General features: G+C 53.1%; 3 protein-coding genes across 4 annotated transcripts; all 3 read right to left on the reverse strand.

Annotated features, from left to right (window-relative positions):
- Positions 1–552: 552 nt before the first annotated feature.
- On the reverse strand, positions 553–11,213 carry SENP3 (SUMO specific peptidase 3). The gene is made up of 11 exons (XM_012457494.3): positions 10,987–11,213; positions 9,481–10,206; positions 8,115–8,354; positions 7,913–8,024; positions 7,393–7,540; positions 7,216–7,263; positions 5,995–6,072; positions 1,965–2,102; positions 1,693–1,776; positions 1,529–1,579; positions 553–1,086 (listed from the first exon to the last, which is right to left on the reverse strand). Exons 2-11 carry the CDS (start codon positions 10,193–10,195, stop codon positions 976–978), a joined length of 1,725 nt encoding a protein of 574 aa, XP_012312917.1. The 5' UTR covers positions 10,196–10,206; positions 10,987–11,213; the 3' UTR covers positions 553–975.
- Positions 11,214–11,608: 395 nt separating this feature from the next.
- On the reverse strand, positions 11,609–15,250 carry TNFSF13 (TNF superfamily member 13). Of its 2 annotated transcripts, none has more exons than XM_012457492.3 (6): positions 13,914–15,250; positions 13,506–13,584; positions 13,316–13,363; positions 13,053–13,171; positions 12,709–12,847; positions 11,609–12,207 (listed from the first exon to the last, which is right to left on the reverse strand). In XM_012457492.3, the coding sequence occupies exons 1-6, from the start codon at positions 14,169–14,171 to the stop codon at positions 12,143–12,145; spliced, it is 708 nt and encodes a 235-aa protein (XP_012312915.1). In that variant the 5' UTR covers positions 14,172–15,250; the 3' UTR covers positions 11,609–12,142. The 2 variants fall into 2 exon arrangements, with proteins under 2 accessions (XP_012312915.1, XP_012312914.2); XM_012457491.2 differs by having other exon boundaries at positions 11,609–12,482; positions 13,914–14,143.
- A 74-nt stretch (positions 15,251–15,324) lies between these two features.
- On the reverse strand, positions 15,325–24,461 carry TNFSF12 (TNF superfamily member 12). Its single transcript, XM_012457493.2, has 7 exons — positions 24,264–24,461; positions 24,055–24,102; positions 23,374–23,449; positions 22,427–22,480; positions 22,303–22,338; positions 16,305–16,429; positions 15,325–16,109 (listed from the first exon to the last, which is right to left on the reverse strand). Exons 1-7 carry the CDS (start codon positions 24,459–24,461, stop codon positions 15,858–15,860), a joined length of 789 nt encoding a protein of 262 aa, XP_012312916.1. The 3' UTR covers positions 15,325–15,857.
- Positions 24,462–24,944: the final 483 nt, after the last annotated feature.

A 24,944-nucleotide genomic window follows, 5' to 3' on the forward strand; every position in this document is an offset into this window, starting at 1 on the left:
TATCACGCAAGGGGGGCGAGGTCTCAGCCTCCAGGGACTTCCGGGCTCCAGGGGTGATCACTTCCCTTTACTTCTGCTCCAGGTCTCCACTGAACTCAAAATGTTTGTTTTTCCCTGCAGCAAAGATGGATTCTACACCGACTGGACGTGTTCTACGTGTACCAGGGATGAAGGAATCAAGAGTGATATCCTAGGGATGGGAGGATTCCCCTGGCTGGAGGGTGGAGGAGGGATGGAAGAAAACTGTAAAGAGCTTTGGGGTACTGTCATGAATCCTGGCGGGCTCCCCCTCCCCGGTCCCTTGTGTCCAGTTCCCCAGCTTCCCTCTAAGGCACCCTTATTTTTGAGGCTTACCTACTTTCCCTTCTTCCTGCCCTCTGCTCCCATCTAGGGGATTTGTTTGGGTGATAAAGACATGGTGTTGGCACTGCCCGAGCGAGGGACGCAAAGCTGACCCCTTTAATCTCAAGCGCCAAAATAGGTGATAGCTAACAACACTGGCTGGAACTAAGCATATCCACTAATTTGAGGCCCTTCAAGGAAGACCACCACTTAAGTATCAACAAAGGATCCTTTATTGACCAGAGCAGGACCGTGGCATTTATATATATATATATAAAAAAAAGTTCGAAGATCTGGCAGGCAGTGATCCCTTTGCCCGCCCACCACCCCCAGCACTGATTTCCTGCTCCTTGCACGGGGAAGGGGGAGGATGACTGCCCCACCCAGGCCAGAAGGCCACACTCCCCTGCAAACAGAGGAAGAAAGGGGCTTTTCTGTAGTTCCCCCTGCCCATCAGAAATCAACAAGTATTCTCTCAAAGAAAAAAAAAATACAGAATCGAAACATTTAAATATGAAAAACCAAAGGGAACTGAGGGGAAAGAGGCAAGAGAGGAAAGGGACTGGAGTTTCTCGGGAAGGGACTCCCACGTCCCCCTGCCCATTAATGGGCTTGGGGCCTGGAGTACGAGGCTCACACAGTGAGTTTGCAGTGACACAGCTCCTTGTAGATCTGCCGACGAAGTTTGGGCATGTCCTGCTGGGTGAAGCTGAATGGCTGGGACAGGGCCAGGTGCTTGCAGTACTGGGTGTTAACAAAGCAGGCCATGAGAAACCCCCACCTGGTGTCAGGACCCATGCTATACATTTCATATGACATGTGTCTCCATCTTTCAGAGAACATCCCCATTCACATACAAAGGGAGCCAGGGTCCCATAGCCAATGGTTCAAAAACAGCCTGACCCTAAAAACTAGTGTTCTTTACTTGGTACATGATAGAATGTTTTAGACAGAGAAAATACACTGAGATGGAGGTTAGCAGGCAACTCTATCAAGGCCAGAGACCCAGGCCCAATGTGGGATGGAGAAGCTCAGAAGAGGACCAGTGAGGCCAGGGTTTTGGTGTTCTAAAACAGATTACTTCCTGCTCCATAACTGGCTGTAAGTCAAATGAGGGGATGCAAAACAGCCTCCCAACCCTTTAACCCAACTTTCACAGCTAGAGAAGGTGGCACCATCTGCTTACCTGCAACACAAAAGCGCCACAGTCACTGTCATTATTCTGCCGGGCCACATTCTAGAGAAGAGAAGGAGAGCGGACCCTTCACATGGAGCTCCCAGGGCCTGGGACTCAGTATCTGCCCTCTACCACTATCCCCTCCAACCATACCCCTCCATCAGGAAACTCACCATTTTGAAGTAACCTTTCCAGCCCTGATGGAAATCCAGTCGGTCTTTCTTTACCGCCTCTGCCTGTAGATACTTGGCAATATGCTATGTGGATGGGAAAAAGAGAAAGTGATGCCTCAAGTTCCCCAATTGAACTCAGTATGGTGGGTACAGTGGTGCCAGACACCATGCCCAGGTTGCCCCTCACAGAGCCAAAGCCCACCCTTCTTCCTGCAATGCCTTGCCACTGTACCCCCCTCCATTTTGTCCATCTCCCTCCTACCCCCTCAAACCTTAGGGCAGCGGCGGTTTAGGGTACGCTGCGAGTCAAAATACGTAATGGTGCGTCGCCTCACATCAACAGAAATGAGGGACCAATGCACCTCCAGGTGGATGGGGATTAGCAGGAGCTCCTTATTGAAGATGTCCACCTAGAGAGAGTGCCACAGGTCAGGTACAACCCACACAAGTCCTGCCTTTTGCCATGAAGATTCTAGAGAGGAACAGAGACATAGGCAAGGGAACCCAGTGAAAGAACAGAAGACCCAGGCCCTAGATTGTGGGCAAGCTCAGGATCTGCATGTTTCAGCTCTTCAGGGTAAAGGAGGAAGATCGGACAACTGAGGTGACGTCAAAACGAACACTTGAGAGCCCATGATGGGCCAGGCGCTTTTCACACTTTAAAGGGAGAAGCACTTAGTAGCTCAGAACCCAAGCCCACGATTCTAAAGCCTGCCAGCATTCAAATATAGCTCCTTCATTTACTGGCTTATGACTCTTGGCAACCTACTTAATAACCTTCTATACCTCAGTTTCCTTATCTGTCAGAGACTGAAAGTAATAGTACCTACACCTCATCCATTTGTTATGAAGATTAAACTGTGAATATCCATAATACACTTAGAACAAGGCACAGCACAAAGTAAATGCTCAGTTAATGGTCAAAACAATCCTACCAGGAAGTTCTCACATTCAACAGATGAGAAATTGCAGCTTGGAAAGTAGTGACTTGCTCAAAGTCATAAAAGAAAGAAATGGCAGAAGTGGGACTCAAACTCAGTAGGAAAGGCGGCCAAAATGTTTTTCACTGTTTGTCACCCTTCCTTCTTCTGAAAGAAGTGGGCCCACCAGATCCTTGAGGGGTTAAGCTCTTGAATGTGAGGACTGCAGTTAAGGAATGCAGGAGCCAATCATCCTACCTAACTGTAGAAATTTCCTGGCCTTTGAATGGGAGGCCAGGGAAACCAGAGGAGAAAAGAACTCTTGATTTTCCTCACCCAACCTATTGCTCTCCCACTTTTCCCATAACATAAGCCAAAAACCTATACATCATCCTCTACTCCTATCTTTTTCATTTCCCACATCCAAACTGTGGCAGAAAAAACAAATCTTTCCTACTATACTCTCACAACACAAAATACTTCTGTAACTTGTAGTCAGCAAGAAGTGTGTGAGGCTTTCTTTCCACCAACAACCAAGCAAGCAATTCTGCAGTGAACACAGCTGGGTATCTCCCAATTCAATCCCAACACTATCTCCCTAGAGATAACATATCACAGGTTTAGGGTTCAGTCTCACAAGGCTGCCCCCCAATTCTGATGCCAGTCCTAAGCCCCAGGTTGTTTTAGGTGTGCTTCTCACCAAGTGGTTATAAATCAGTGTTCCCAGCCAGGTGCCATGGCTCACACCTGTAATCCCACCACTTTGGGAGGCCAAGGTAGGTGGATCACCTGAGGTCAAGAGTTCAAGACCAGCTCGGCCAACATGGTGAAAACCCATCTCTATTAAAAATATAAAATATTAGCTGGAAATGGTGGCACGTGCCTGTAATCCCAGCTACTTGAGAGGCTGAGGCAGGAGAGTCACTTGAACCTGGGAGGCAGAGGTTGCGGTGAGCTGAGATCGCACCATTGCACCCCAGCCCTGGCAACAAAAGTGAAACTCCATCTCAAACAAGAAAAAAAAAAAATCGGCCGGGCGCAGTGGCTCACGTCTGTAATCCCAGCACTTTGGGAGGCTGAGGCGGGCGGATCACGAGGTCAAGAGATCGAGACTGTCCTGGCCAACATGGTGAAACCCCATCTCTACTAAAAATACAAAAAAAAAAAATTAGCTGGATGTTGTGGCATGTGCCTGTAGTCCCAGCTACTCGGAAGGCTGAGGCAGAAGAATTGCTTGAACTCGGGAGGCAGAGGTTGCAGTGAGCCAAGATAGCGCCACTGCACTCCAGCCTGGCGCCTGGCGACAGAACAAGACTCTGTCTCAAAAAAAAAAAAAAAAAAAGAATCAGTGTTCCCATGACCCCTTGAATTTGATTAATTTGCTACAGCAGCTCATAGAACTGATGGAAACATCCCAGCACTTTGGGAGGCCGAGGCGGGTGGATCACCTGAGGTCAAGAGTTTGAGACCAGCCTGGCCAACGTAGTGAAACCCCATCTTCTACTAAAAATACAAAAATTAGCGCTGGGCACGGTGGCTCACGCCTGTAATCCCAGCACTTTGGGAGGCTGAGGCGGGTGGATCACAAGGTCAAGAGATCGAGACCATCCCGGTCAACATGGTAAAACCCCATCTCTACTAAAAATACAAAAAAAAATTAGCTGGGCACGGTGGCGCGTGCCTGTAATCCCAGCTACTCAGGAGGCTGAGGCAGGAGAATTGCCTGAACCCAAGAGGCGGAGGTTGCGGTGAGCCGAGATAGCGCCATTGCACTCCAGCCTGGGTAACAAGAGCAAAACTCCGTCTCAAAAAAAAAAAAAAAAAAATACAAAAATTAGCTGGGCATGGTGGCGCATGCCTGTAATCCCAGCAACTCGGGAGGCTGAGGCAGGAGAATCACTTGAACCCAGGAGGCGGAGGTTGCGGTGAGCCAAAACTGCGCCACTGCACTCCAGCATGGAGGACCAGAGCAAAACTCTGTCTCAAAAAAGAATGAAACTGTCTCAAAAAAGAAAACAAAACAAACAAAAAAAAGAACTCATGGAAACACATTTGCCAGTTTATTATAAAAGTTAGTACAGAGTGTACAGATGAAAAGATGCATAGGGCAAGGTACAGGAAAGAGGCCGGGAGGCCATCCTGTGGGAGCCTCGATGCCTTCAGCTATCTGGAATGTCTCCAAACTCCTCCTTCAAGTTTTTACAGAGGCTTCACTACTAGGCAGGACTGATTAAATCAGTGACCATCAGTGACTGCCTTAACCTTTAACCCCTTTTGCCTCCCGGGAAGTTGGTGGGGGTAAGGATGAAAAGTTCCAACCCTCTAATAATGAAGCAAACTAGAGGGGCTAGCCATTAATCAACTCATGACCATACAAAACACACATCAATGGAGATTTCAAGGATTTTAGGAGCTGAATGCCAGGAGCCTGGTGAAGAGACCAAATATTTATCTCTCAGTATCACAGAACCTGCAGTCCTACTGGTTTTACTTGTAAAATTTATCCTACATAAAACTACACACACTCTCTCTCTCTCTCTCTCTCTCTCTCTCTCTCTCTGGGATTACAGGCATGAGCCACTGTACCTGGCCTCTGAAAGAATTTTGGATCGGTCTCCCTTTGCTCACTCTGCTTCAACTACACAGGTCACCCACACAAGCCCTTTATTCCTCAACCATGTTTTTCACTTTGGGTCTCAGGTACTTGCTGTTCCCTTTGCCTAAACACTCCTCTCCCAGCTGTGTACACGGCTGGCTGCTCATCTCAAGTCTCAGCTATGAGAGGCCTTCTTAGACCACCCAATCTAAAGTGCCCACTTTCCACACTATCACATTACTCTGTTTTGTTTTTGTTTTTCTGAGACAGTTTTGCTCTTGTTGCCCAGGCTGGAGTGCAATGGCACGATCTCAGCTCACTGCAACATCTGCCTCCCGGTTTCAAGTGATTCTCCTGCCTCAGCCTTTCAACAGCTGGGGTTATGGACACTTGCCACCACGCCAGGCTAATTTTTGTATTTTTAGTAGAGACAACATTTCTCCATGTTGGCCAGGCTGGTCTCGAACTCCTGGCCTCAGGTGATCCGCCTACCTCGGCCTCCCAAAATACTTGGGATTACAGGCATGAGCCACGTCGGATGGCCTCACATTACTCTGTTTTGATCTGCCAACAGCAGTGCTCACTAGCTGCAATTTAACTTTATTCTCACTCTACTAGGGCAAGTTTCCCTCATTTAATACTGTATCCTTAGTGCCTAGACACACAGGAGATATTTAATCTTAGAAAGACTGAATGAATAGGGTCAGGGAAAGGGCTCATAGAAAACAAGACTCTCATTCTCTAGAGACAAGGCGTTACACAAGCAGACGTAAATTCAAAACTCACGTTTTTGGTCCACCTTTTTACCCCATCATAACCCTTGGTACGGAGCTTATCATAGAAGAAACTATTGAAGAAATGCACCTGTGCCAACGACACAAAAAATCTCAATGGGATTAAAAGACTTCAGACTCTCTCACTAAGTCTCCCCCCGCCCCAGTCCACTGACAGTAAAAGCAAATTCTGTTTTTTGGTAGCTTTTTCTTTTTTTGGTAGAGACAGGGTCTCACTATGTTGCCCAGATCAGTCTCAAACTGCTGGCCTCAAGCAATCTATCTGTCTGCCTCCCTCAGCCTCCCAAAGCATTGAGATGATAGGTACGAGTCAAAAAGCCAGGGCTTTTTTTTTTTTTTTTTTTTTTTTTTTCGAGACAGGTTCTTGCTTGGTCACCCAGGCTGTAGTGCAGTGGCACAATTTCAACTCACTACAACCTCCACCTCGAGGGTTCAAGCAATTCTCCTGCTTCAGCCTCCAGAGTAGCTGGGACTACAGGCACCCGCCACCATGCCCAGCTAATTTTTTTTGTATTTTTAGTAGAGACAGGGTTTCACCATGTTGGTCAGGCTGGTCTTGAACTCCTGACCTCAGGTGATCCACCAGCCTCAGCTTCCCAAAGTGCTGGGATTACAGGCATGACCCACCATGCCCAGCCAAAGTTGTTTGTCTATTTTTTTTTTTTGAGATGGAGTTTCGCTCTTGTTGCCCAGGCTGGAATGCAATGGTGCAATCTCAGCTCACCAAAACCTCCGCCTCCTCGGTTCAAGTGATTCTCCTGCCTCAGCTTCCTCAGTAGCTGGGGTTACAGGCATGCACCACCAAGCCCAGCTAATTTTGTATTTTCAGTAGAGACGGGGTTTCTCCATGTTAGTCAGCCTGGTCTCAAACTCCTGACCTCAGGTGATCTCCTGCCTCAGCCTCCCAAAGCGCTGGGATTACAGGTGTGAGCCACTGTACCCAGTAGCCTTTTTTTTTTAAGCTTATAATAGGATCCCATCCCAATTCTTTGGGCTGGCCGTAGGGAAAAACACTGACTACTGGCAGAAAGGAAAACAACTGATAAATCCAGGGCCAAGATTACAGATTTGAAATTAATACACTACTATCTACCACCTCTCTCCCTGAAACAGAGACCCTCTTTATAAAAAACAGAAGAGATGAAATGGGCTTAAAAAACTATTTAAAGCTGCAGAAGTTCTTCTGGGTGTGGACCTATCTGGGTGGGCCTACCTTTTCAGGGACTGTGTCCATGACCAGGTCTCCATACATGTTCATCACCTGGGGAGAAGATGGGAGGCAACTTGCCATGGAGGGTGTGGCATGGGCACAGGGCTCCCCCATGCAGAGGGCCCCCGACACCCTGCTCCCTGAATCCCCACTCAGGCCTGTTTCTCCACCCCTTCTCACCTGGTCATTGAGCCAGTTCTGTCCATACAAGGTCCCCAAGTCATCCATGGTCAGCACATGCCGCTTATAGGCCACTCGGAAGCCCCTCACCATGGCATTGCCTGGCATCCGCTGGTATGATTGGATCAGCTGCAACACCAGGCCCTTCCTGAGTAGGCCAAGGGTGGAATCACACAAGAGATGACACAGCTGGGGCACACAGAAATACCTACTACTCCCTAGAATAAAAACTGTAACTGACCCCCTTTTTTTGGGGTCATGATGGGTCCTTCTGAGGACCTGCTTAAATGCCCACTCCACAGAAAGATAAACATGACTACTCAAGTATAACATTTCAGGATCCCAAGTAAAGACTCTCCCAGTCAGTTTATAAGGACTTGGCACCTTGCCTGCAGAGTCCTCCCTTTCAGCTCTAGCTTTCTCCTCCCCAAGTACAGCGCTATGGGAAAAAAGGCAGCAGCATTCTCTCCATATCCCCCAGGCCCTGGCCCTCCTTTGAAGGAGGGCTTGCAAGCCTCACCTGGAAGGCGTGGAAAACTCCTGCTGGAAAATGTCCTCCAATTTCTCTACCACCTCATCAGTGCTGAGGGGTATGAGACTGCCATAAGTTTGAAGGAATTCATCCAAGATGCCTGAGTGGAAAGGGAGAGAGGAGCAGGGTGAGGCCTCTAGACTCGGGAGTCAGTGGAGGGAGAGAAACTAGCTGCTCAAGGGCTCCTTACTCTGTACGCAGGTCACATGCTCCTCTCGCAGGGGGCTGTGCTGGCCGGCTTTCTCCCCAGGCCTCTCTGCCTCTTCTGCCATGCCCAAATCTGAGCCCTGAAAAAGCTCCTGGGCCACATGGTCCCCGATGCTGCACACATTGCTGATGAGGATGCTGGCATCAGGGGGTGCCAAGTTGCGTTCCCCTTCTGGCCCAGATGGTCCCCCAAAACCATTGGGCAGAGTACATGAAAGGAGGCCTATAGGACAGGGGAAATGGAATGGGGATGAGAGACTGGCCCGAGTGAAAGGACAGTGGGATGACAGAGTTAACTTGTACATGCCAGTAAAACCACCAGGAGGATACTCTGAAGCAGAATCTACCAACGTCAATCCCACTGCAAGAAACAGGACCCCCTGAGGCATGAGACAGACATGTCCAAGAGGTTCTACAGGGACAGAGAGAGAGTTCCTACTCACAGGAAGAAAGAAAAAGGATTACCATTTAGAAACGTAAACTTCAGAATATCTGTGACCACTATATGCCAAACACCTAGCATAGTACCCAGCATGTTGTAAAGGCTCAATGAATACTTGAATATTTAATACAGATGTAGAGAGCCTGAAATTGTTTGGCTGGAGTTCTCCAAAAGGGAACCATTCTTTCACAACTGTAAGATGATGTACTCCACTACTGGGAGAGATCCCATCGCACCAGAATGGGAATAGTACCCTCTGGAAATGTACACACAGGGGTTCTTATACTGAGAGGCCAGAGGCATTTCGAGTGGACAGGATTTTTTTTCTTTTATTTTTTTTTGAACAGAGTCTTGTTCTGTTGCCAGGCCGGAGTGCAATGGCACAATCTTGGCTCACTGCAACCTCTGCCTCCCGGGTTCAAGCAATTCTCCTGCCTCAGCCTCTCGAGTAGCTGGGACTACAGGCGCATGCCACCTTGCCCAGCTAATTTTTGTATTTTTAGTACGGACGGGGTTTCACCATGTTGGCCAGGATGGTCTCCATCTCTCGACCTCATGATCCGCCTGCCTTGGCCTCCCAAGGTGCTAGGATTACAGGCGGGAGCCACCGCACCTGGCCGAGTGGACGGATTTTTCTACACCATAGCTCCCTTTCTCATCCACATGCAAGACCACAGGATAACTACTTAGGGATTCTGTTTCCTAGCTCTGACTGGGAAACAGGCTTACTCCCAGGCTTACTTTCTGCTCACAGTGGGGCTTAATGAAGACATTTTGCAGCTCTTATGGAGCCGTCACCCCACCATCCTACTTTCCTTCAGCCCAGCTCTCACCCCAGCAACTGGCTCCTGGTGCTCCAGGCTCTTATCCCTCCCTAACCCCTCCCCTTGCCCCTTTCCCACCTTACCCGAGTCAGGGTCCAGAGGAGACTTTGGAGTCCACCTGAGTCCATCTTCCTCCATGGGGGGCCCAGAGGGCACTGGTGGAGACCCTCTCACCCCATCCTCAGCCATGAGAGCACCTAGCAGACCCAGCCGGGGTGGAGGTGGCCCCCGAGGAGAGTCAAAACGACAACAGGGAGATGGCACCTGCGGCGTCGCACCCCCTTCCTGGGGTGAAAGATGGTTCTTGGGGTGTGCGAGGCCCCGCCGCCGGCCCCGGTGTCGCCCCCAAAGCTTCCAGTGGAATGTCAGCGAGGTGCTTTTTGAGTAGAGCAGCATCCGGAAGGCTCTCATGGCTCGACGGCGGCGCTGTGAGCAGGTTTTTCGATGAGTGGGGCGGGGAGGGCGGGGCCGCTGGGACGTTCCCAGCTGACCCCATCTGGGCGGCAGCCTCCAAGCTGCCACTTCCTCCTCTTCATCTTCATCCTCCTCCTCCTCTTCTTCCTCCTCCTCTTCACTTGCTGAGGCATCAAAAGAGGGTCGGGGGACAGGGAGGCGTCTGGCTGGCACTGTGGTGCCTGACCCAGGATCTGGCCCAAACCCTCCACCTGACTTGAGTCGGGGTTTGGGAGGTGGGGGCCAACGAAGACGCTCCCTCCTGGGACTTGAATAAGCTGCGGGTATGCCGGGTCCAGGAGGCTCAGGCCCCCAGGACCCGGTCCCTTGTATAGTCTCTTTCATCTTTCAGTACCCTGAAAAACAAAGATCAGGGTATCAGAATCTAAGCATCGTCGCCCCGCAGATCCTGCTTCTCTTCCTGGACATGCCTCCTCTGGATTCAGATGCAAATAAAGAAAAGAGGAAAAAACGCAAAACTCCTAACTCAGATCTTCCCAGTTAACATAGTCCACATGGGGCCCTTCGGGGTCTGTGTCATCATCTCTCCCCTGTCCAGAAACAAGGGCAAATGGCTAAGCAGCAGGCCTCAGAGATCTTACTTCTAAGATCCCCAGGCTAAACCCAATAGCACTGCCAGGTTCTACTTCGTTACTTTAATACCATCAGGGCTGTCCTTTGAGGGCCCAATAAGGGCAATTTCTTTCCTCAGGGACATGATACTGTGATACCCGAGGAAAATACAACTTGCACGGGGAAACTGTGGGCTGGAGTGGGAGACAGTTCTCTAACACCTTGGATGAACGGGGGTCGTGGGCAGGCGAATGCCAAGGCTATGGTTCAGGGGGTAGAGGCTGATGAAGGAAAGGACTTTGAAGGAAACTTAAAGAGAACCCAGTCAAGGCGCTGGGACAGAACGGGGCGCAAGAGCCAGGCAGGCCCAGCCCCCCCCTACTTCATCCTCGGGAACCAGAACGCATCCCGGCACCAGTCTGGTCCCATGAGCTTGGATGGCTCCGCGCACACGGGCCTTAAGAAGCCCCTTTGCGGGCCTCTGGGCCCGGTTCGGTGGGAGCGAGGTTCAGGAATGGGAGAGGCCACGGCATGGCTGGGGGGAGGGGAGGGGGCATCCTCACCGGGAGCGGGGAAGCCGGGCGGACGGGCCCGAGGGCGGGCGTCTCCGGCCTCAGGCTTCCCGGCTCATCTCTTCGGCGACGGCGGCGGCCCCGCCACTCCTGCTGTCTTTAGGCGCAGCCGTCTCAATTCAAGATTCTAACGCTTCTGGGCCGCGTGCCGCGCCGCGGAGCACCCCACCGCGCCGCTTCCGGCTCTGCTTCAGTTTCAGCTTCCACTTCCACCCTCGCCGCCGCCGCCGTCGCCGCCACCGCCACTCCTCCCCCTCCTCCTCCTTCTTCCCCTCCCGCGAGCCCCGGGCCCACCGGCAACGGCCGCGCACGATTAGTACGTCACGCCCGGCGAAGAGCGCCGGCGCGGCCACCACGCGCCCAGCCCCGCCTACCCGAGGACGCCGGCGCCATGGGACGGGCCCGCCCAGAGCGCTTTGCAGGGCTGCGCTTGCGCACATCCGCCGCTCGGCCGCGCGTGGCCTTCCCTTTTGCGCTGCAGTCTGTCTTCGCGCCCGCGGGCCTGAGCCTGGTGGCGCCGCTGGTATCTTAATCCGGTGGGGAGCGCGCCTCAGGAGGCCGGGAGTACGAGGACGGGGGCTGAGGCAAGGCAGTGGGGGAAATGGAGCCGGGGTGTTAACTCATTCTCTTTTATTTAAGCAGGGCTTGATCAGAAAGAAGAACTCAGAGGGGTAAGGCAACACCAACACCAGGGCGTACGATTCATCCAAGGCTCCCCCCGACACCAGTTCCAGTCCGGAGGGACTTGGAGTGGCCTGCCACGCCGGGGCAGTGGAGGGCATGAAAGCCTTTCCTTGGGACCCGAAGAGTAATGTGACCGCGAAGGCACCGTCGTCGTCGGGCACCCCCTGTAGACGGGCGCATAATAGATACATTTCTGGAGATAGTGATGGAAACTGGGGCCCGATAGACGGAGAGAAGGACGTAGGATAAGACTTCTTGTGGGGTGAGGAGGCAGAGGGCACCTGGAAAGAGGTGTGGCATGGAAAACCAGGGGTTTTCCCTAGCAGAGGGCGGCTTCGTGGACTTGGGCCAACAGGCAGGTGCTTCCCTCGAGCGGCCGCTAGATGGTGGTGCTGTTCTGGATGCTTCCAGTGGGCTCCGAGCAGGTCTGGACAATGCCTGGCGCCCGTCCCCCGCCCCTCACCTACACACGCGCAAGAATTCGGAGCTCCATGGGGGACAGAAGCAAGATATCCATAAAATCAAAGTCTAAGGGGTGGGAATGAAAAGGGAAAAGTGAGGAACGGGGAGCCAAACCCAGAAAGAAGCCTCTGTTCCCTCACATTCCCTCTCCTTCATATACTCAGCTCTTGGCTGCCTCCAGTATGTACCCACCCTGGTCTTCCAAGCTGAGAGCCACTTTTTATAACACAATCACAGTTTCACAAACCCCAGGAAGGTTCCATGTGGAGAGAGGTTAAGTTTCGCCCTTGCCCGGGGAATTATGACACTCAGAATATCCCCTTGGTGTAAATGGAAGACACCTGAGAAAAGGGAGAAGGTAGATTCGCAGTGACACACAGCCATCCAGATGCCAGTTTCCCCCTGCCTTCAGCTCCACCTTTCCGCTGCCTCCTGGAAGGACCCAGGCCTTCTGCACTTCACTCCTCAGACCCGCCTCTATTTAGGCTTCCAACCTAGCAGTAGCTCCCTGCACTGCTAGCCCAGGGTCAGAGATGGCCTGCTCACCACTGCCTGCACGGCTCTCACCTGCACTATAGCAGCTGTTGTAGGCCCGGTCTGGGTGGGAGGGCATACTTCTTACACATCGGAATAGAGTCTCCTGCCTTCCTTGGCCTTCTCGAGATACCACCTGACCCATAGTGAAAGTCACGTCTTGAAACAGGACCTGGCAGGGAAGGGAGATGTTGAAGAAAACAGGATGGCCTGGCTCAGTTCTGGGAGGCCTCAGGAGTGCTAACCAGGGAAGAAAGAAGGGCCTGCTAGGTTTGATATGAATAGAGGGGTCACGAACCCTTAGGAGCTGGCCAAAGAGGCTCTGGGAGAACAGCGAAGAGCACCCCCTGTGAAGCTCAGAGTGTGGCTGGGGTTACCTGGCTATACAGCAGATAAACTCCAGCATCCTGGATCCGGACACCATATCCTTGGGCCTGTAGGCCTCTCCCACGCCTTAGAGCTGGTTGCCACATCACCTCTGTCACATCGGAGTCATCTGGAGATAGCGTGTTGGTCAGGATTTCTTGGCACTCTCAGATGCTTTCCCTTTCACCTATAAGAATCCCTTGAGCCCAAGTGCCAGCCCCAGAGTTCCTGGTCATTGCCCCTCCCCAAAGCCATTATTTAAAATAGTGCTCACCCTTGGAGGTGACGTTAATGGGAACCAGGTGCAGGATGGAGCGAGGCTCTGAGGAGAGAAGGAGGGAATCGCAGCTGCGTCCACCTTCCCCCGTGTGCTATTGGCCACCTCCACCCTCACCCTGACTCGGGCTTACAATCCCCATGCTGCTTGATCACCTCCCACCCCTGCTGCACCCTGGAAGCCTCACTCTTCTGTTTTTGGGTGAGCACTGCTCTCCTTTTCCGGGATCTCTCCCCATTCTCCCAGGCTTCCAGGGCATCGGAGCTCTGCTCATGGAAAGAGGGTCAGGGTTAGATTAAGATGCAAAGGTCCCAGCCAGCCTTCCTTCCCAGCCTTCCCCTTCCCCCGAAATGCCTCAAATCTCTCGTGCACCTTTTCCCAGCAACCTGAGTGTCGGGGCTGGCTGCCCTCCAGGATTTGTTAGGTCTGAGAAGCATTAACCTTTAACAGTTTCCTTTCCTGGAATGGCCGCAGCCCTGACTTCCAGACTGGAGACCCTCTCTTGCACCCCCTTGAAACTTTGCAGACCAGGAGGCCCAGAGACCCCGCATGCTAACCATCCATCTCTCCCGGACACCCTCCTCCCCTCACTCACCTGCTCCGGGAGACTTTGCCAGGGATACCCTTCCCTCTTCTGGGAGAGCCCTCCTGTCCTCTGCAGCTGGCTCAGCTCTCTCCTTAGGCTTTGCAGCTCTGTTTGTTGGGTCAGCAGAGCCATGGCACAAGCCACAGCCCCCAGAGCTGCCCCCCAACTCAACCAGAGGGCAACTGAGAGTGCCGGCTCTCTGACTGGGGCCCCCATGTTGCCTGGAGGCCCTTTAGGGGCTAGCAAGAAAGGAGATGAGGCTGGCATGAGCTGGGGACCCTGCCAACAGCTGTGGTTTTAAGAGTGGGGTAGCAAGAGGTGGCAGGGCGGGTAGGGGTACGGGCAGTGGTACAGAAGGGAAGAAGGTTGTTACGCAAGGAGAAATAAAAAGGAACTTGAGAATAAAAAGGAGGGAGGAGGAAAGCAAGCTAAGGGTACTGTCAGTGCTCCTGGCACTCTATCGTGGGGCCAGTATTGCCTTGAGACCCTCCACCCTCCCTCAGCCTCAGGAGAATTAGGTTCCAGTCCCTCTAGGAAGGACAGGGCTGCCAGTGACACCCAGGAGGAGCGGCCAGTGCGCAGGAACCCTGGGGCGGCCCTAGGGTTGGGGGAGGGAAGGTTGGCTGGCTAGAGGGCATGGTGCCAGGAGCAGGATGGGGGGCCAAGCTGGGCAGTGTCCAGGGTGGTGGTGAGGGTGGAAGACCCTCCAGCTCAGGCACAGGAGAGATTGTTGGGGCAGTTTACTAGGGGTGACTGAAAGCGAGAAAGGAGGGGTGAGCTCAGTGGGGAGGAGAACCAGGGGCACGGAAGCAAGAAACTGGCTGAGTTCTGGGGTTAAGGCTGGGCCGGGTGTGTTGGAATAAGGCCTGCACTACTCCCTGTGCTGAACTTGGCAAGCAGGACTTCCTGTTTCCCGAGAAAAGCTCTTACATAAGGTTCTGGACGAAGAGACAAAGAAGCAGCCCCAAGACCCCGGCCGATGCAGGATTCCTCTCCAGCACACAGGGTCCGGGCTTCCCGTGTGCCTGCTGACTCTGAGCCCCTCTCCGGGCTGGCTTCTGCCCACCCCACCTCCCAGCCAGGGCCTGTGCCAGCACCTGCTGAATGTCCCGAAGCCACCAACGCGAAGGGCCCCTGCTCCTCCCAGTCAGGGAGGGATTCCCCTGAAGGAGGAAGTCTGCCTCCCAGGATAAGAGGCCGCTTCTCCTGAACCCTGGACGGGGGATTGATTTTTTTCCTGGGCAGTGTGCCTTTCTACCTTCTGTTCCCTCCTGGGGGTTGGAGGCATGGAGGTCCCTGTGCCCAAACCTGAACATCACCCTGGTGTTCCAGCTGTGCCAATCCCCAATTCCCCCCTTCCCATGGCCCCCAGCTACCCTGGGAGTGTCCCCTGAGCCCCAATAAAGAGAGAGACTATGACTTATTCTACTTAAGTATCCATTTATCAACATTTTGTCACAACAATAATAAAAATAATATCTGTTTTAAAAATCCACAGGGAATTCTCAAGGGAGGAACTTGTCTCTCGCTCCTCGCATTTGGGTACTCCTGGCCGAGGCCCAGTCTCTTTGGCTTCCTGCCACCAGGTCCAGCCCCTCTTAGTGCCTGAAGTGGGGTCTTCTGGACCCGTCCTTGCCCACAGAGTACAGTGAACACGACACCCTGGGGGTCTGTGGCCAGTGGGGAATCAAGAGATCACTGGGGGCCTCAAAGGGTCAGGGATTTGGGAGCTAGTGAGGTGGAGAGTGGGCGGTGGGGGGCATTGTAAGGTAAGAGTGGGATACTGTATTTATGTGGGATGGAAAACAAGTGAACAGGCTCTGGCAGCCTCTAGAGGGAGGGGCAGGTCTGGAGCAAAGAGCAGCTGAGGGTGGGGAGGACGGGACTGGGGTGCCCAGAGAGCTGCCGAGGGGAGTCGGCAGCCTGGGATGACTGCAGGGAGACCAGGGCCCCTCAGTGAACCTGGAAGAGTCCGAAGTAGGTGAGGAAGGGGGCGGCCTTGAGATGGGCCCAGGGGAGGGTGCGGATGCGCAGGGAGGACCCTGGCCGCAGGGGCAACAGCCCAGACACCTGGCAGAGGCGGAGCTGGGACTCGAGGGAACTCGCCACCGTGGCCGAGAACTCCTCCAGGCAGCGTAGGGCCAGCACGTCATCCACCAGTAAGTCCAGCTTCAGGTAGACAGCCTTCCCCTCATCAAAGTGCACCTGGGTGGGGACCGCGGGCCGAGTCCAGGCCTCTGCCTGCCCTCGCCTCAGTTTCCCATTTCCTCAGCGACTCAGGCATCCCATCCCACCCAAACTCCAACTCACCCTCCCAGCCTTGAAGCTTGTTGCCCACTCTCCTGGCAAACCCTTCGCCCCTCCCTTACTGCGTTACCCCTGCAGCCAGGTGTGGCTTACCTGACAGTACAGGTAGTAGAGCCCAGCCCGGGTGACTATAAACTCCCCGATCTGGCGGTCGTAGCGCAAAGGGCTGGAGCTGTTGATTCTGGCTTCCTCCCAGCCACTCACTGTCCCGTCCACACCTGAACACGGATGCTCAGAAATAAGGAAACGTCCCTGTACAGGACTCTCCCACGCTCCCCAGGGATCCATTGAGCAGATGAACACTCGGGGCCCACTTTACCCAGAAGACACATAGATCACCCCAGCCAAGGGAGGAGCCATGCCCTGTGGCGCCCATGGTTGAATAGGAAGTGATATGAAAAATCTAACATATATTGCCAGAGACATTCAGGGCAGATTGTCCCCTGCAGTGACTTCTGGAGGGAAGAACTGAAGGAGAAGGGTGGGGGGCTTTAACGTTTTACTTTATGGATATCTGTATTGTTTGCTTCTTTTATGTTGAGGCTGTAAACATGCATTACTTGAATTATTACAATTAAAAATAAAATGATACCCAAATGTCCATCAACTGATGAGTGGATAAACAAAATGTCTATCCATATAACGGGTATTACTTGGCCACAGAAAGAGTGAAGTACTGATACATGCTATGGCACAGATGCACCTCGAAAACATCATGCTCGGCCAGGTGCAGTGGCTCATGCCTGTAATCCCAGCATTTTGAGAGGCTGAGGTGGGTGGATTGCTTGAGGTCAGGAGTTAGAGACCAGCCTGGCCAGCATGGTGAAACCCCATCTCTACTAAAAATACAAAAATTAGCTGGGCATGGTGGTGGGCACCTGTAATTCCAGCTACTCGGAAGCTGAAGCAGGAGAATCTCTTGAACCACGGAGGGGGAGGTTGCGGTAAGCCAAGATCATGTCGTTGCACTCCAGCCTGAGCAACAGAGCAAGGCCGGGTGCAGTAGCTCATGCCTGTAATCCCAGCACTTTGGGAGGCCAAGGTGAGTGGATCACCTGAGGTCAGGAGTTCGAAACCAGCCTGGTCAACATGGTGAAACCCTGTCTCTACTAAAAATACAAAAAAAAGCCAGGCATGGTGGCACATGCTTGTAATCCCAGCTACTCAGGAGACTGAGGCAGGAGAATCACTTGAACCCGGGAAGGGGGCAGAGAGCTGAGATCGCACCACGGCACTCCAGCCTGGGCAGCAACAGTGAAACTCCATCTCAAAAAAAAAAGTAATGTTTACTGGGCATTTTTATTTCCGCCGATGGGTTCCCACAACCTGTGCTCTGCAGAGTCTCCAGCGCTGAAGTTTCCTTCCCTTACTCACCCTGCCAACTGCACCATCTGAACAGCAGCAGTCCCTCAAACTCATCTCGACCAACACTGAGCTGACTCCCGGCATCCCACACTTGCTTTACTGTCTCCTGCATTTGGCTTCTGGTTCTGCCACCAGTAGGATACTCAAGCCTGCCTCTCCTTTACCATGTCATTCATCCATCACCAGTTGCTATCAAGTCTGCCTCCTAAATAGATCCTCACCTCTCACCCCATCTGGTACCTCCGTCTGGTTTCTCACAGCATTCCCTGTTTCCATTCTTGCTTCCTCCAGTTTATTCCCTACACGAAGCCACAGAATGAGTCTCTAAGATGCAGATGTGAGCCCGCCTCGCCTCGCCTTGCTCCTTCCGATGGCTCACCTCAGAATAGTCCCCACCTGCAGGCTTCTGTCTCCAGCCTCATCCTCATCTCACTCCTCGAGCACTTTCTGCTTCTGCCACACTGAACTTACAGTCCCCAGCCTTGACCCTTTGCCTGTCTTATGCTCCTGCTTCAAGGCCCAGTGGCGTCTTGCGATGTAGGGAGGGAATTCCTGACTCCACAGCCATGTCTGTCTGCCCCTGTGCTGCCAGGTATCTTTGGCCACTTTCCTTATTGTTTTTGTCATATTGTACTGTAATTACATTTATTATTTATTTATTTATTTAGAGGTGGAGTCTTACTCTGTCACCCAGGCTGGAGTGCTGTGGCATGATCTCGGCTCACTGCAGCCTTTGCTTCCTGGGTTCAAGCGACTCTCGTGCCTCAGCCTCCTGAGTAGCTGGGATCACAGGTGTGTGCCACCACAACCGGCTAACTTTTTTTTCGTATGTTTAGTAGAGACGGGGTTTCACATGTTGGCCAGAATGATCTGGAACTCCTGACCTCAAGTGATCTGCCCACCTTGACCTCCCAAAGTGCTGGGATTATAGGCATGAGCCACCTCATCCAGCATGTAATTACAAATTTATATGCTTGTCTTCTCTCCTAGACAGTGACTCCTTAAGAATCAGTCTGAGACTGGGCACAGTAGCTCACACCTGTAATCCCAGCACTTTGGGAGGCTGAGGTGAATGGATCACCTGAGGTCAGGAGTTTGAGACCAGCCTGGCCAACATGATGAAACCTCATCTCTACTAAAAATACAAAAAAATTAGCCAGGCATGGTGGCAAGTGCCTTTAATTCCAGCTACTCGGGAGACTGAGGCAGGAGAATCACTTGAACCCAGGAAGCGGGCAGTGAGCTGAGATCTGCACCATGGTACTCCAGCCTGGGCAACAAGAGCAAAACTCCACCTCAAAAAAAAATGGGTCTGGATATTAGTCACTCTGGGCACCTTGCCTGGCCCCTAGCAAACAGAAGGTCCTCAGTGCATGTTGCGTCAATGAATGAATGAATGAATGAATGTATTAATTCCAGACATTCCAAAATAAGTGGTCTACACAGAGGGGAGGAAGGTTGACCTGGCATGAAGAGTAGGGAGGGCAGAGAAGACAGGGCATTCCTAGCTATGGAGCCAGCCCGAGCAAAGGCTGCTTGTAGCCAAAGGGCATGGTGTGCCCAGGACCACGGAGGACCTGCCTGGTATCATTAGTCTCCAGCCACAAAACTCACCTGGACATTCTGTACTGCCTGGCAATCTTACATTCCCCCATGAAGCTTCCTTGCGTACTGAGCAATATGAGATTTTGTACCATCTCTCCTCAAATCCCCTGTCTCCATCTCCCTAGTTGTACAGAGGACCTAGAAGTCATCGACACAAGGCTCCCTCATCTCCCCTCAGCTAATTACAAACCCACCTGTTCTCTTGTTCCACTTTGACCCTCTGGTAAGGGTGGGAGATGTGTCCTGTCTTCTCTCTAGAAACTTCCCTCTCCCCTTTTTGGATGTGGCCCCTGCATGGACCCCTCACCCCTGCACCAGCCACCTTGCCTCTTATGTAGACCGTGTGCGGTACACAGGCACATTCTAGCTGGGTTCAAATCTTGGCTCTACCACTTAGTATCCCATGACCTCAGACAAGTTTGTGTAACCTCCATCTGTAAAATGGAGGTAATTAGAGTATCTTCTTTTTAAGGCTGTTGTGAGGATTAGGTAAGACCAAACACAAGTGCTAGACACGGTGCCTATCTCAAGAAAGCCCTCTGTACATGTTCAGATGAAAATAGTATTGTTCACAGAACTAAATTTTTCCTTGGTCCACACCCCTCTCCACCTACTGGCCTATTTCTCTACTCCTTGTTACAGAGAAACTTCTAAAAAGAGTTGTCACTGCCTCTAGTTCCTTATTTCCCATTTTCTTCTCAACCCAATGCACACTGCCTTCCTGTTCTCACCATGCCACTGAAACCCCCCTCTTGAAGGTCAGCAGTTGACTTGCATGTTACCAAACCCAGCCAGCATTTCTCTGTTCTCATCTCATGTGATCTCTCAGCTGCACTGAACACAGACAGCCACATCCTCCTTGAAACGGTGGTTTCTCTGAATCTAGGATGCCACCCTCCCTGGGTTTCCTCCTCTCTCTCTGGCTGCTTCTCAGGCTCTGCTGGTTTCCCCCTCAGCTCCACTTTGAGATGTCCAAGGGCCTCACGGCTTCATTCGTGGGGCCCTTCTTTCACCTGGTGTCTCATCCAATCCTGTGGCTTTAAATGCCATCCGTAGGCCAGGCACAGCAGCTCACACCTGTAATCCCAGCACTTTGGGAGGCCGAGGCGGGCAGATCACCTGAGGTCAGGAGTTCAAGGCCAGCCTGGCCAACATGGCAAAACCCGGCTCTACTAATAATACAAAAATTAGCCTATAATCAAAAATTAGTGCCCACCTATAATCTCAGCTATTTGGGAGGCTGACACAGGAGAATCGTTTGGACTCAGGAGGCGGAGAGTGCAGTGGGCCGAGATCCTGCCACTGCACTCCAGCCTGGGCAACAGAGCAAGACTCTGTCTCAAAAAAAAAAAAAAAAAAAAGGTCCCGGCACGGTGGCTCATGCCTGTAATCCCAGCACTTTGGGAGGCAGAGGCAGGTGGATCACCTGAGGTCGGGAGTTCGAGACCAGCCTGACCAAGATGGAGAAACCCCATCTCTACTAAAAATACAAAAAATTAGCTGGGGGTGGTGGTGCATGCCTGTAATCCCAGCTACTCGGGAGGCTGAGGCAGGAGAATCACTTGAACCTGGGAGGTGGAGGTTGCAGTGAGCTGAGATCTCACCATTGCATTCCAGCCTGGGCAACAAGAGCAAAACTTTGTCTCAAAAAGAAAAAAAAAGGCCAACCATACGGCCATGACTCCTGTCTTTATTCATCCTGATCTAGCCTGAGCTAGTCAACAATGTCCAGTCATTTATTTGTGGAATTCACTTTATCATCATTTATCCACTTGTTTATTTTAGACATCTCAAAATTAATAATTATCTTACATACTTCCCAACCTATTTCTTTCTTGGTCAACCCCTTCTTAGGAAATGGCATCATTCTTCCCAGAGATACCCAAGTTAAAAATCTACAAGTCCACTGGGCGAGGTGGCTCCCGCCCGTAATCCCAGCACTTTGGGAGGCCGAGGCAGGCAGATTACGGGAGGTCAGGAGTTCAAGACCTGCCTGGCAAACATGGTGAAAGCTCGTCTCTACTAAAAATGCAAAAATTAGCTGGTGTACACATGTAGTCCCAGTGACTCCGGAGGTTGAGGCAGGAGAATCGCTTGAACCTGGGAGGCAGAGGTTGCAGTGAGCCAAGATCATGCCACTGCACTACAGCCTGGGTGACAGAGTGAGACTCTGTCTTAAAAAAAAATCTGGCCGGCACAGTGGCTCACGCCTGTAATCCAAGCACTTTGGAGGCCAAGGTGGGTGGATCACCTGAGGTCAGGGGTTCAAGACCAGCCTGACCAACATGGTGAAACCCCGTCTTTAAAAAAAAAAAAAAAAATCTAGAAGTCATCTGTGATTCCGCCCTTTCTTTTATTCTTTACCTCCAATCCGTAAGTCAGTAATATCTTCAGGATGCATGCCGACCCCATCCACTTCTCTCCATCTCTGCTGTGAATCCCTTGACTGAGCACCCCTCATGCCTCCCTGCCTCTCACAGTGGAAGGACATTCTGGGTGAGGGTATGGTATGTGCAAAGTCCAGAAGAGGCATACTGGCGGCAGAGGTGTCAGCCCCGTGAGCATGGAGACAGCATAAAAGTGCAGGGAAATTAGGTTGAGACCAGACCTCGAAGAGACGAGAAGCCAAGCAGAGAGCCAATACCATAACAAAAGTGAGGTTTGGGGGCTCAGCGCAGCAGCACAGGTGGGATGGAGTGGGGGGGTGGGGAGGGTGTGGAGTAGGCAAGGAGCCAGAGGCTGGGTTTGAGGTTCTCAAGTCAGGTGCTGAGGTAGCAGCTAGGGTAGAATGTAAAAGATGAGCAGATACATCAGCATTTTGAGACAGAGAATCATCAGGGCATGGAATATGGAGGAGACAGAAGAAAAAAAGAATGAAAAGTGCATCTTGGAGAAGAGTGAGGGCTGAAGGAGAGAGCTGGGCCAGTGATTGGCTGGGGGAGCTGGGCAGAGTTCCAGGGTCTTTCATGGGGTCCCATGCCTGGGTCACAGAAAGAACCAAGACCTTTGTGAACTGACTTCTGTGGTTCTGAGGCTGGTGGCAGGGAAGGGAGTGGGAAGTCAAAGGTTTGGAGGGGCCCTTTGCCCAGGAGGCCAGTGCTGTGGGGGGATGGGGTCTCACCCGCCTGCGCTCCGTCCTGTCCAGGTCGTGGGTGAACTGTAAATCACAGGAAAGGGCTGATGAGACCTGCCCTGCCCCTGTGCCACCTGCCCCCTCCGCTGGGCATGGCTCACCCATCACCCACCTTCATAGTGGGCTGCAATCGCTCTGCGAGCCCGTGGTTTCCGGCCTTTAGGTGCTGAGAATCAAGGAAAAGACAGATGAGCAAAGTGGACCCCCTGGGGGTCCCAGAGCCACTCTCCCAACCCCATTCCACTCTCAGGGACCCTGGCATCTTTACTCTTGTCCAGACTTCTGGCCTTAGAAGCTCAGGCCTCATCTTCCTCTCTAAGTAGAATGACTATAATTTGTCATCCAGGCCGGGCAGGGTGGCCTGTGCCTGTAATCCCAGCACTTTGGGAGGCTGAGGAGGGTGGATCACAAGGTCAGGAGTTCGGGACCAGCCTGGTCAACTTGTGAAATGCTGTATCTACTAAAGATACAAAAAATTAGCTGGGCATGGTGGTGGCGCACCTGTAGTCCCAGCTACTCGGGAGGCTGAGGCAGGAGAATCTCTTGAACCCAGGAGGCGGAGGTTGCAATGAGCCAAGGTCGCGCCATTGCCCTCCAGCCTGATGACAGAGTGAGACTCCATCTCACACACACACACACAGATTTGTCATCCACACTGGGATACTTCTGAGAGCAAAACAGGAAGCTGCTGTTAATCACACCGAGATAACAGGTGGGAACCAGGACAGTTGCCCGCTGACTTGGCCACGTGGTTGTCTGGTTATCCCCTCATCCCATTCCCAAGTCTCTCTGCCTGTTGGGACCCAGGCCTCTGACTCCCCAGCCTAGTCTCCATCAGGACCCCCGGAGTTCTTCTAACTCATGGCCACCCCGCCTCCATGTTTGGGTAAGGTGTGACAGACGGAGTTTCAGAGGAGAGCCAGAATCCCTAGGTTTGAGTCTTGACTGGTTGGCTGTGTGACTCTGAGTCTCCTTTCACCTTCCGTGCCTTAGTTTCTCCATGTGGATAATGGTTTTTGCTCTGCCTGCTTCCTGAGGTCAGGATAGAGGGATGCTCACCACTTCTGCGAGGCCGAACTAGTTGTTTCAGGAAAGGCACAGGATCCTGGCTTTCCTCTGTCTGGAGATTCAGTTCCTAGGGGAATTAGGGCAGGGTTCGACCAGGGACTCCCAGAGATATACAGTGACACAGATGGGGCCTGTCAGGAGAGCCACCAGCCAGCAATAGGCACAGAAGTCTTAGAGACAGATCAAGCCCCTCAGCCAACAACAGCTGGGGCCCGGGCAAAGGTGAGGCTGGGAGTCAGGCCCCAGTCCTCACCCTTTCCTCTAGACCAGCCACTCTTCGCCCCCGCCCCCCCCACAACTGATGCAGACCCTGCACTCAACTGGCGCATTGCACATACGCCCACACCCAGTCACCAGGCACAGAGGACACGAACCCTGTACACAACCGCACCCCTCTTCAACACAGCCTCACCTCTCTCATTCACCCACGCCACCTCCAGCCAATAAGCACCTCAGACTCAGGTGGCACAAACCCACAGTTGTCACCACGCACACACATCCCTGCAGACACACGCCCATGCACGCACTGGGTTCACACACACCCTGCACACACCTCGAGTACGACTGGCACAGCGGCACACACCCTGCCCTTCAGCTGCACACACCCTGCCCTTCAGCTGCACACTCTTCCCATGCCCCAGAGGCCTGCAGACCGCGCCCACGCCCACTCACCGGCGGGTCCTGGTCCTCCTCTGCCACCAGCTCCCCCTGGGCAGGCTCCTGTTGGGAAAGAGGCAGCGTCACCCTGTGCTGCTCCACCTGACATCTGGCCCTCCACCCACCCTCCCTCCCGCTTACCCTCATCCCACCCGGCCCCCAGCGGTCCCTCTGCAGTCGCGGCTCCTGCTATGTCCAGGAAGGACTGCGCAGCGGGGCCTCACCTGGGTGGACAGCGATGCCCGGCTCCCCAGGCTGACCACGGCCAGCAAGAGGCCGAGGCAGGCCAGCGCCAGGCCCAGGCCCAGCGCGAGTGGGGCCAGCAGGGCGGTGCCCGGCTCCCCCCGGCGCCCCCTCAGCCTCTGGCTCCGACGGACGGCCATGGGGGCGGGGGGCTGTGCCTGCCTCACCGCCCCCCCCATCCCGGGACCCGAGGGATCGGGAGAGGGGGAGCCGGCGGGGCGGATCAGGCTGCGGAGAGGGAGGGGCAAGGGAAACGGGGCGGGAGGGGGCGCTGGGGACAGGAAGCCGGACGCAGTGTGTGATTAAACCCCGAGCCTCTCGCCGGGGCGCTGTGCGCGCAGCGGACTGAGTGGGCGCCCACCCGACCTCGGAGCGCGGAGCGCCTAGCCCAGGCTTGCACCAGCAGGGCGAGGCCCGTTGTGTGCGGCCACGGCAGCGACGCGGCTGTGCCTGTGCGGGCACCTCCTGTGGATCACCGGGGAGGTGGGGAACTCAGGAAGGCCTGTTGGTTCAGATTCTTCTCTGTGTCCCTGTGTCTTCAGAGATAAGGACGCTCCTTTCCTCCAGGTGCAGGGAGGGCACCTCTCACATGAGGGTACTATTAGCTTCTTCAGGAAAAGGGCAGGGAGTTCCAGGCTGGGCGACCTGCTTTAGGGAAAAGG

This window comes from Aotus nancymaae, unplaced genomic scaffold (genome assembly GCF_030222135.1).
Source record: "Aotus nancymaae isolate 86718 unplaced genomic scaffold, 86718_ANA_hifiasm-v0.15.2.pri h1tg000018l, whole genome shotgun sequence".
Taxonomy (NCBI): Eukaryota; Metazoa; Chordata; class Mammalia; order Primates; family Aotidae; genus Aotus; species Aotus nancymaae.